We start from the raw sequence: 12,544 nt of genomic DNA, 5'->3' as shown, positions 1-12,544 counted from the left end.
CCGGTCTCAAATATCGTCAGTAAGACCGGTGTACACAATGGAGAATACGGTGTTGGAACGTTCTAGTTAATGACCCGTCATAAAACAGTTGGTCGCTGCGTAGTAATTGGAAAATTGTTATCAAGAATAATAAAGAATATTTGCCACTAAATTAAAGCATTTACTTACAAATTTTCATTTATGCTTTTTGTTAAAAAAATATTGATAAAGTTATTATTTTGAAGGGTTTTCATACCAGAACTATTTATTACAGACGTACGTAAACCTGATTACCGCGGCAGTATGACGTCACGGAGTAGTGATTTAAACAAAAATCAAGAATTTTTCAGAGAATTATTATCTTTACAAATTGCAGATATGAAATTAAAGAATGAAAATATTTTCATATTGTAAATGTCTGTGATGAGTGATGAGTCAGCTTAGAAAAGATCAAGGTACTATTTTTTGACCTGATTACCGCGGCAGTGACCTGATTACCGCGGCAGTAAGATTTGACGAACAGTTATTAACATTGGGTCGGCATAGCCTCCCCAAAAATTAAATATTCCTGAATCTTTATTTTGTATCATTTATTTTGATCCTTTTGTCATAATATTTACATGGCAAACATCACTGATATATACTTTTTAGATTTGGAATATACGGATATTTACGATCATGTCAAACAGTTTGAAGAATTAGGTCACGCCATAATATCGATGCATTGTGAGAATCGCTCAGTTAGTCAAAGTTTGGGAAGCCTGACTCATCTTTATGCTAGATTTTTCAGTCAATTAGAATCAAAGTTGTATGTTTTAAAATGTCAGCATAAATTTAGGAACTTTCAACAGACAGAAATGTGCTTTTAATAAGAGCACACTATTTATAAGTCTATTTATTATCTACAAAGTCTGACGGTACTGGAAACATATTTTTGGTCATTTTTTCGGCTCGAAACAAATGCGAAAGAATTTCGTGACACTGTTGTAAATGTTAGCAATTAGTAGCTAGTGCATTTTGCAAAAAATCGAAACATTTGTAAATAGATCGATACAATGAATAGCACGATACAATGGGGTTCCACTATATATATTATGCTCTCATCATGTCATCAAAGCAGTATTGTTAGTAGCAAATTTCAACAAAAAAAGTGATTTTTTAATTATTTTTTTTTTTGGTGTGTGTGGAGGGGGGGGGGGGGTTACATGGTGACTTTCAAGCTTTATTAATGGAGGAAGACCTCAGACCTGTCTATGCATTATTTCAGCCACTTGAAGTAGAACCATTGAATACGTTTCATAAGCTAGCTTGATAGCTTCCTCAATGAAAGAATCCAATGTCTCCTGGTGGGATTCGAACCTACTGGATATGGTTGGAAATTAACCCTAACATATCCAAAAAGAATGGTCTGATCGATTTTACAGCAAATCATTTTCTTTTCTCTTTAACAACAAAGGTTCCTATACAATACACAGTGTAGTTTATTCACATACATATACTGACAAATAAAAACAAAAATATTTCTTGTTCATATATTTTTTTTATTTTCATTTTATTTTTCTATTTTAGTTTGCTCATACAGTATGAAGACCAGATTTTTGCTGATATTCATCATAGAATTTAATGAGAGAGTCATTTATACGAGGTGTAACTGTATTCAGTGCTAGCTGGAAATGTGATTTCTTCACTAACTGACAGGTTATATCCTCTTGTAGAGCAAATAATGCTGCCTCATGGCACACTGAGGAAATCTGAAAAATATCAATAAAAATATTGTATCTAATTATCATACTTGTATGTTTGCCATTATCAATGATATAATTAAAATCTATATCACCTGCTGCATATATCTCACTGCATATCATTTACAGTATATCTCTTATTGTAGATCACTATTTCACACATTTATCTCACAATACTCTTTATATCACATATTGTTATGTATGCTACTCACTGAATATGACTTAATCTTTATCACTATATCATTTCCAGTATATCTCTTTATCAATTATCATTTTCTATAATTCATATATTATTCATTGTATATCACTCAATTTACATTGACATTTCATGTGAATTAAGAAAAATATTTTACTATACATGTATATCACACCTTATTAAATATAATCAATAACTTAAGTATTTGAATCAAGTGATTTTTCATTATTGGATGCAATCTTATCAGTTTTGCCTCATTGTCTTCTTCAACTAAGCAAGAGCCCTGTTTGAGCCGGGTGATGCTCCCCGAATAGGTTTTGGACACAGGAAAGTACACCTCTTGTAGTTTCAGAGTTATGTCCCTGGAAAAAGTTCAAAGTGCAATAATTCCAAAATTAGGAAAGGCAGAGTTACTGTTCTTTCCACTGCACTTCTAATCACTGTTATCTATCAACTTACAAAGTTTCTTGTTGACATCTCTTATGGTTTCCGAGTTATGTTCCGGACAAATTCAAAAAGTAAAAATAAACAAATGGCAATAACTCAAGACCAAGAATTAGGCAAGGCAGAGTTATGATTCTCATGCACTGCACATCTACCCATTGAGATACATCTACCTACAAAGTTTCATGTTGATATCTCTTATAGTTTTACAGCTATGTCCAGTACAAGATTTTTCTAAAAGGGGAGATAATTCAAAAATGAGGCTTAACAGAGTTATGTTTTTTTTGCACTGCACTTCTACTCAATGAGATCTATCTACCTACAATGTTTCATCTTGATATCTCTTATAATTTTAGAGTTATGTTCCGGACAAAGTTCAGTGTAAAAATTAACAAAGGGCAATAACTCCAAAATTAGGACAAAAAGAGTTATTGTTCTTAAGCACTGCACATCTACCCATTGAGATCTATTCACCTACAAAGTTTCATGTTGATATCTCTTATAGTTTTAGAGTTATGCCCCGGACAAGATTTTTCTATAAGGGGAGATAATTCAAAAATGAGGCTTAACAGAGTTATGGTTCTTTTGCACTGCACTTCTACTCAATGAGATCTATCTACCTACAATGTTTCATCTTAATATCTCTTATAGTTTTAGAGTTATGTTCTGGACAAAGTTCAAAGTGTTGAAATTAACAAAGGGCAATAACTCCAAAATTAGGAAAAAAAGAGTTATTGTTCTTATGTACTGCACATCTACCCATTGAGATCTATTCACCTACAAAGTTTCATGTTGATATCTCTTATAGTTTTAGAGTTATGCTTCGGACAAGATTTTTCTATAAGGGGAGATAATTCAAAAACCGGGCAAAATAGAGTTATGGTTCTTTGACACTGCACTCCCTCTCAATGCCCTCTACCACTATATGAAGTTTAAACAAATTATCTCCAAGGGTTTTCAAGTTATGCTCCGGACAAGAAAACCGACGGACAGACGGACAAGGCGCCGACTATATGCTCCCCCGAAATTTTTCGGGGGGCATAAAAAATACAATGTCTCAGACAATGAGCAAAAGGCTCTTAAAGTTTATAATCATACAAAACACGAGTTTGCAATACTAACCTCAGCGCCGGAATACCCAGCGGTACAGTCAGCAAGCCAGGTTGATGTACAGTCTGAATCAACAGGCATTTTACGCAGGTTGATGGTGAAAATCTCTGCCCTCGTCGACAGATCTGGCAGTGGGACATACAACACCCGGTCAAAACGTCCCGGCCTCAATAAAGCCTATTAATAGATGAGAAAATAAGCAATTATTGGTAAGAAATATGTGAAATGTACAAGAAAAAACCTTGAAAAGTCATTCTCCTTAATGTGTACCCTTCTGCTCTTTTTATTGTGCATACATGTGAACTCTCCAACATTTAGCGGGAGACTCCCACTTTCTGCAGCCATATTTTCAAAGATTTTTCTGAAAATAAGGGGTATTTTCACAAAAATAAAGAAATCTCCCTAGTTTTGATGTCAGAACTTACTTAATTGTTTATTTCAAATTCTAAAATCTCCCTCTTTTTGAAGAAAAATCTCCCACTTGATCATCGAAAAAAGTTCACATGTATGATTGTGATAAATCCTAACATACACATTCACAAATTACCTGACAGAGGTAAATTTATTATACTCATTTATCATTGAACTTTATGTTCCTATCTGCACCCCAAAAATCCTCTTTATTTAACCCTTGAATGGGTACCTTAATAGAACCGTCTACCTTCTGTAGGGTAACTGAAAAGATTTAAACATTATCTTTAAGGCTCCCACGTTTACAATTTTTTGTAAACGTTTACACGATTGCTAATAACCGAAACGATACCGTTTAAAGGGTGGTACCTCTATGTACTATACACACCATGTATTTTAGTAGCCAAATGATGTCTTTCTTTCTATTTTTTACACATGTACAAATAAAGAATTTCAGGGCTTATCACGATTGAGTCAGCACACACTTTCTGCATTGTAACCCCATTTTTTACCAAAAATGTATTCTGTCATGAGCAATTTTGCACCATAATGCTGTGTGGAGGGTTGTAAACACATATTTTCCGTTTGTTTACTTTGGAATAAACAACTAGAATTGATAAAATCCATGATTACAGGCAATGATTAAGAAATTTTGTAAGACAATATGGTCATTTTGATTAAACGGTAAACAATATCGTAAACGTTTATGAATGAAAATCGAAACGAATCCGTTTAAACGTGTAATCGTGGGGGCCTTAATTATCTTATTCAATGTCCATGGTGGGATTTGATAAAATTCAGTGACCTTTACCAGTCAGCCTCAAAAGACCTTCGAGCTTAAACCTAAAATGCCTTCTGAGTATTATTCAGTCCCAACTTCTCTACTTTTGTAACTTCCTCACGTTCAACATTCCCAACTGAATACAGAATTAAAACCCATGAGACACAAATATGATGAAATTGAATCATTTGCAACTATGACCACACGATCCTAGTGAGCTGTACCCGAAATCCCTCCCACCCCTAGCTGTAAAGGTTATTTATCTACAAGCTAAAGTAATCAAATTTATACCTTATCAATCATATCTGGTCTGTTTGTAGCAGCTACGATCGTGACATCCTTCAACGCTTCCACACCATCTATCTCTGTCAATAGCTGCGCCAATACTCGATCTGCTACATTACTGCTCCCTGATGAACTGTATACAAATATAGCCATGTTTAGTAAATACAACACCTTTATAAGCCTAATACAGAAATTGATCGAACTGTTCACATAACAGCTCACCTAAAGTTAAGAGTTTAAATATTTCATGGCAATATTGAATACTGTATCTACTTTCTGACAAACTGATTATAAAACACTGGAAACTGTAGTGAATGTTTTAACATTCTGTCATTTAGCAATCAAAAGAATAGTAACTAGATACTACATTGATGCTGTCACCACTACATGTCTGTAATATAAATGAACATGTATTTCAAAATCTTCCTGCTATCACATTTGTATCATTTACCAAACTAAAAATTCTATACAGACAGAGCCAAACATAAGGTGACTATTTAACCTATTTTCAATTTACAATGTGCAGTATGACATCATGACAGTATGACATACATGTAAGTCTTCATTATTTGGCCATACTATATATTTTGCTGTATTGAAATCCCTAAAATCAATAATGGACAGTAGGACAAAGTCCATTAGTGCAAGACATTCATATCACAAATTTTAGATTAAAAACAAACTTTAAATCTTTAGGTATTACCTCCCTCTTTCTATAGCTAGAGCATCTATCTCATCGAAGAATATGATGGCCGGGGACGCTGCTCGCGCCTTTCTAAACACTTCTCTCACAGCCCTCTCTGACTCTCCCACCCATTTACTGAACAATTCAGGACCCTGAAGCAGAAAATGTATTTAGTTAATATATAGATAAATTTAAAATGTAAATATTTTCTGTTTCCAGTTTTAGTTAAAACATGATTCTCGTCAGATAACTGGCAGCTTATTTGATACCCCTCTCAAGTTCTCTTCCTGGAGGTATAAACCCAGTACTTATGGCAACCTGAATAGAGCTCAAACCTTCAATCCGTGTGTTGAAAGGCATAAACTGTCCTGACCAAACCATTCATTTGTATACAAGACTCTGAACTAACCTAACATCCTTCTTTACCAGGAAAATAGAAACAAAATTTCTTTCTATGGAAAATCAAAATTCTGAAATATTTATGATTAAATTATTCATTAAAACTAAGAAAGATAGTCAGATACTACATACAAATTGTCTTTTACCACAGTATATGTTGATAAATGTGAATGCAACAAAATAAATCATAGATTACTTGTTTAAGCAAAAACAAAATCAAAACATTTAATGATTAAAAGAACAATACATTTTACACATTACCTTTACAGCTAGAAAATTGAGCCCACTTTCTGTTGCCAATGCCTTGGCTATCATCGTTTTAGAACATCCAGGTGGTCCATACATCAGGATCCCTCTAGGTGGGGATATACCCATCCTTGTAAAGGCCTCGGGGTGTTTTAATGGCCACTCTACAGCTTGTTTCAATTTCAGCTTAATATGATCCTGTCCACCTATATCACTCCATAAAACCTGAAAAATAACAAGAGTTGTTAGTAGGACAGTATGCTCGACTATTCTCAATGTTTGATAGTAAAACAAGAGCCTAAATAATATAGAATTTTCTAAGTTCAAAAAGGGATGTAATTATGGCAAAATTCATGTTAGGGTTATGGGCCTTGGAGTGTGACCACCTATTATGCTCTCAAATAAGGGCGTTAAGTTTCAACCCAGCAGTTGTCTCCGACATATCAACTTGCATGCAAAAAAAACTTAACCAAAGTGTTACGCTGACAATGATACCTAGATGTGTATAATAGCTTTCCCTAATCCTGTGGAGTGAGGATAAATTGTGAAATATATAAATATTTTAAATTTTCTGCCCCAATAGGGAATATAGAGATTAGGCCAATCAAGACTTTAAATATCTTTCAGTTCTGTGGGAATTCCTGTCTATTGAAAGCCCAAAATGGAAGTTTTTTCAAGTCATCCAGAGTTGTAGGAAGTTTTGTTTGTTTGTTTGTTTCATTTTACGCCTTTTCCCAACAGTATTTCAGTCATATAGGCGGGTAGTTTCCTAACCATCGTTCCTGGAGAGTAACACCAGTACTAGACTACCTTCCTCTGCGCTAAACTACCAAAGCATCTCCCGACGATCGAACCCACGCCACAGAGGTAACTGGATTAGAAGTCATCGTCTCTAACCACTGGACCACAGAGGCGGTCGAGTTGTAGGAAGACCTCCTTTTCACCTATATTCATTATTGCTTACCTTAGGGACCTCCAACTGGACTTCTCTCATTGCACTGGGTTGTACCATAGTCATTGCATAGTTAAAATCAGCCAATGTTAAACAGACCATGTCACTATGATATCCAACTCGCTTCATACAATGTAGACTCGCTGTAAGACAAGAAAATAAAATAAAATAAACTTAAGATAAAAATAACATAAAACATGACCAGCCTTTGAATTCCCTGCTAAAATATGTTTAAGCTATGAAGTAAGTAAGTTCATATACTATAAACATAAAACATGGCCAATCAATACAAATCAGTACCATCTAGCCGGATTTCCTTACCGTTTAATTTCTTGCTAAAATTTAGCATTTTGATATTAAAACTTTAACACAGAATATAGCTCCAAATGTCATCGGAGCAAATATAAAACCCATATTTAGCATGTATTTCCAACAAAACAGAGCTATATTAGTCATACCTTCTTTGCAAAGAGCAGCTAAATCCGCACCAACATAGCCGTGAGCTGCATCAGCAACTTCCTGTATCTCTTGTACAGTCAGGTCATGGTTCAATCTCCTCAACATACAGTCTAAAATCTGAATTATAAATATAGCATGATATGAGTTACTCATAATAATATATTATAATATCATAGGTAGAGAGTTATATTTAAAATGGTCACATATAGAGGATATTGAAGGTGTGTAGGTTCAATACTGAATTTATAGGACAAGTTATATAAATTTATAGCATGAGATACTTGTATGTTCAATACTGAATTTATGGAAAAAGTTGAATAAATTTATAATATGCAAGCCTCTGGTGAGCATTACATGCTTTTATTCAGTGAGCTCAATAAATTTCGCAATGAAGCTACATGAATATAATATTCTTCTTTTTCACATACATAAAATAAAAACAGTGTTTACAGTAGGAAAACTCATTTTTTCATTAAATTTGACATCATTTCAATTTACATTTACAGTTGAACAATACCATTTTTACAGAGACACAAGTGAGGCAATGTTTGTAAGATAAACCTAAAATATCATCCGATATGCACAGTGCTGTATGCCCTTTTTTCTTCACTGTTCACAATTGATATATTGTCTACTCACTGGTCATTTTAATGATAATTTTTTTTCTTCACTTTTTTGTGAATACCACATATTTAGATAATTTTTTTCATAATTGATAAATTGTTTACTCCCTGAAAAACGAACTTTAAGAAAAGTAAAAATATTCACAATCCAAGATTTGATTTACATGTTATATGCATTGAATAACTGATTTTGCAGTATTTTCACCATATTTCTACTGTGTGACTAATGCAGTAAGGGCTATCTTTCAGAATTTTGACCTTTCTTTTGTAATTTACTTGCAATTAGTAAATGACTTTCTTTTTTCAGTTGACAATAATTGATCTTTTTAATACATTTCAGAAATTTCCATGAAAATTAGCATAAATCTGGAAGAGCTGCTTTAACCCATTACTTTGTACAGACAAGATTAGATAAGCCAATTGCTACCATGAAATAAGAGATTATTGGGTTTTTTTCCCCAGCAGAACCACTACTGTATAAAATCAAAGTATTAAATTCTACATTAATACTAGTAGTAACCAATCGAAGCCTAGAATATATAAGCCTGCCTCTGTGTACTGATAAGCCTTCTGGCTAGCCCTGCATGTATGTTTATATTTCAGTGATTGTAGAGTCTTTGATTGTGAGCATATCTTTATGAGTACAATGAAGCTAAATTAAACCAACCTGTTTTGGGTCTGTTTGATTGTTTGTTAGATTTTACTTCACACCTACACAGTATAGGTCATATGGCTCCATTCCAGCTTTACTGGTGGAGGAAGACCACAGGTGCTTTTCAATGCATTATTTCAGTCACTAATGGGCACCCAAGAAGAACCACCCACGTTCCTTTAGCTAGCCAGATAGCTTCCACACATAAAAGAATCACAAGTCCCTGTCCGGATTCGAACCCACAGCGTTGAGGGGCGAGCAGTTTTAAGTCAACGACCTTAACCACTAGACCACGGCCGCCCCGTTTTGGGTCTGTTATATATACAACACTGACAACATTATAATACTAGTGCAAAGGAATTTCTATTTTGGCACTTACCTCTCTTCTGTCAAACACAGATGGTACCCCAATCTCTATCTCTCTATCAAATCGTCCAGGTCGTCTCAAAGCTGGGTCAATAACATCTGGTTTACTTGTAGTTCCCAGAACCATCACAAACTTCCCACTCTCAACCTTTGATGAAAAACAAGAGCATAGCATGTGGTGTAAACACTAATCTTTTCAGGACAACCCTTTTTTACAAAATATTAAGTTAAGAAGGGGCATAACCCCACAAATACATCTTTCAGAATTATGCCCCTTGACTTACAACAGTTACTGTACTTTGTCACGATAAGCAGGTATTCCATAACGACTCAGCTATCATAATCTATCATAATAACTAATATTTCTTTGAAACAGATGACCAACAAATAAAATTTATTCAGTGATAAAAACTTCATTGAGGTTCATCACTAAAAATTTAAACTAAAATTATGATAAAAAATTTGTAAAAATATATCATACATTATTTATACCGTCCATCAGTGTAAGAAGGGAGGTAACCACTCTTTTCTCGACCTCGCTGTGGCTGCCATCTCTACGTGGACATAAAGTCTCTATATCATCTATAACAATGATACTCGGAGCTCTGTCAAACAAAATAACTAACATTTACAAGGTGTAGCCTGAATTGTTTTTTTTTGCAAGAACTTACTTATTAATGATTTAATTAAATTCATTTTAATATAATGTACTATATATATTGGAGTTTTCTTGCTATAGCCAAATTATAACAAGTAAATAATTGCCCATCGAACAAATTTTGCCAAATTCATTAGGGGTGGTCATACTTAAACAGCTTTGCCTTTGAGATAAAATAATACAAAGTTTTATTTGCTGTCATACATATGTGTGAACATTATTTGCTGTCATACATATGTGTGAACATTGCAAATTCAGAATAAAACAAGACTCACATAATATTCCTATAATTATTACAAGACTTATATAATACTCACAGTCGTCTGGCATCTTCAAAGATTTTTCTTAATTTGGTTTCTGTCTCGCCATAAAATCTGTAATATAAAGTACAAATGATATCCTGGCTTCTAAAGAACAACCATTAATATTTCACAATATTTTCTTCTACAAAATACATTGTATGCCTAACATAATAAACTTTCAAAATCAGGGAAAAGGATGATTCCTTGAAAGCATTTATCACAGAAAAATTACATAAAAATGAAGTTTGATTGAGTCTGTATAAGTCATAAGGTTTAATGATAAAGTGCAACATCCATCACGTCCCCTAGCAACGGCTTGAGCAGTACTCAATTTTCAACACTAAGTGTTGGTATCAATGATCCCAAAGGACCAGAAAGATAACATCACTCAAGCCTCAATGATATTAAATTATTTTTGTTCATGTAAACATGTGACTTTCCAGCATTGCAGATAGGAATGGAACAAAGAAAAATTATTTTAGATTGAGAACACAAGTAAAATGTGCACTCGTATAGATGATTTGAACATAAAGCTGTTGCCTCAGATAGAAATGAAAACCCTGTATTAGGGGCCTTACTTGCTCCATATCTCTGAAGCTGCCACTGTCTGTACGTTGATGTTGATTTCTGAGATGACTGCTTTCACAAGCATCGACTTTCCACAGCCACTTGGTCCAAACAATAGCACACCGCTTGGAGGTGGAAGACCTAGTTCATGTATATACAAATACAGCATGTTTTTAACATTGACATACATTTATAATTTACTGAAGTAACCCGAGTACATTGTACTGGTTTTTAATAAGGTTGGAGTCACAGCAGAGCTTAAACCAAATAAACATGGTTCAATGTAAAACACTAAGGAATTATTTTGAATATGATTAAGTGCCATATTAACTTACAACATTTTTTTAGGGGGGTTGGGTTTTAATGTCGCACTAACACAGCACTCTTTAGCTTTACTCAGGTGGAGAGACCTCAGGTGCCCTCCCGTGCTTTATTTCAGGCACAACACCCAAATAGAACCACTTGCATTCCGTAAGCAAGCTTAGGATACCTTCCTGGCATGAAAGAATCCAAAGACCCTGTCGGGATTGGAACCCACAGCCATGAGGGGCAAGTCGTTTAAATTTTGAAGTCAACAACCAAACCACTTACAACATTTAAACTTACCAAAAGATCTGAACATATTTCAACTTACCAACAGTTTTGAATGTATTCAAACTTACCAAAAGATCTGAAAAGTTCAGGCTGCTCTACTGGCGTATGAACCATTTCTTTTAGCATATCAATCTGTTTTTCCATACCACCAATATCAGCATACCTGACAGCATCCTTTCCTGCACTTGTATCCCTATCCTCTATATTACTATCAACACTTTGTATAACAAACTTAGTCCTTGATGTTACTTTATAAAAATTCTGCGAAATATTTTTCTCTATAAATTTTTCAACCTTAGGCGTACAAAAATTTTCATGTGCACTAAATGACCTGTCACTGACGGGTGTTCGGGGTGAAAATAAATTGTCAGTTGATCCATCTGTTCCTTTTATAGGAGTTGTCAATTTATCTATTGATGTGTTGAGTCCAGATCCTATAATTGAACTGCCTTCACTGCCTTTTGACTGATCTAAAGTTTTTCTGTTAGAACAAGGTGTTGATGTAACATCTACGCCACTGTGAGAATCACTTTTTCCAAAATTAGAGTCCATTGAAGTTCCGTCTGACCCAGAGACAAATGAATCATTATTAGTTATACTGAGATTGGCTATACTTTCTGACAAGTTTCCACCATCAATATCGTCTCTAGTTCCCTGAAGTTGGAATGTTTCTGATGGCAATGTCTGACCACTAATGTTTGTCACTTCAAAGTTAAACTTTTGTCCATAGTATTGAATCACCATTTTGCAACCCTTGCAAATGTATTTGTTTTCTGAAAAAAAAAGAAAGAAGAAAAATGAAAAATTTGAATAATTGCACTGGATGTTAACACTATATGGCTGAAAAGGGCATTGACTATCAATAACCAATTTTAACAAAAATTCTAAGGTAAAAGGGGACATAACTCTTAAAAAAATATTAGCTTTCAAAATAATGTCCCTTGTTTAACTGCGCCATGTCATGATAAGCAAGTATGCCAAGTTATGTGTTGATAAATTCTAAAATGTTTGAATAATGGGCTACATGTAAGATTTTTGCACGCCAACAACACAGTGATAATATTATAGCTTGACTTTTTCTTCAAAACAAATT

General features: G+C 34.2%; 1 protein-coding gene across 1 annotated transcript; it reads right to left on the bottom strand.

Annotated features, from left to right (window-relative positions):
- Nucleotides 1–1,510: 1,510 nt before the first annotated feature.
- On the bottom strand, nucleotides 1,511–12,249 carry LOC132749432 (ATPase family gene 2 protein homolog A-like). Its single transcript, XM_060739160.1, has 12 exons — nucleotides 11,520–12,249; nucleotides 10,869–10,998; nucleotides 10,306–10,362; nucleotides 9,812–9,935; nucleotides 9,344–9,478; nucleotides 7,689–7,806; nucleotides 7,243–7,373; nucleotides 6,294–6,503; nucleotides 5,652–5,785; nucleotides 4,955–5,081; nucleotides 3,484–3,648; nucleotides 1,511–1,730 (listed from the first exon to the last, which is right to left on the bottom strand). Exons 1-12 carry the CDS (start codon nucleotides 12,193–12,195, stop codon nucleotides 1,554–1,556), a joined length of 2,184 nt encoding a protein of 727 aa, XP_060595143.1. The 5' UTR covers nucleotides 12,196–12,249; the 3' UTR covers nucleotides 1,511–1,553.
- Between the last annotated feature and the right edge of the window lie 295 nt (nucleotides 12,250–12,544).

The sequence above is a fragment of the Ruditapes philippinarum genome, unplaced genomic scaffold, assembly GCF_026571515.1.
Source record: "Ruditapes philippinarum isolate M1 unplaced genomic scaffold, ASM2657151v2 ctg4054_1_1_1_1, whole genome shotgun sequence".
Lineage (NCBI taxonomy): Eukaryota > Metazoa > Mollusca > Bivalvia > Venerida > Veneridae > Ruditapes > Ruditapes philippinarum.
The sequence above is the reverse complement of the archived record's forward strand: the minus strand, read 5'-3'. Positions and strand labels throughout refer to the sequence as shown.

Excerpts from the sequence above, each read along its gene's own strand:
- LOC132749432 (XM_060739160.1), bottom strand. The coding sequence starts at position 12,195 with ATGGTGATTCAATACTATGGACAAAAGTTTAACTTTGAAGTGACAAAC. Across the intron at positions 9,936-10,305 it reads TTTGAAGATGCCAGACGACT|AGCTCCGAGTATCATTGTTA; the intron begins GTGAGTATTATA and ends TTTGTTTGACAG. Across the intron at positions 5,082-5,651 it reads CTAGCTATAGAAAGAGGGAG|TTCATCAGGGAGCAGTAATG; the intron begins GTAATACCTAAA and ends ATTTGTATACAG.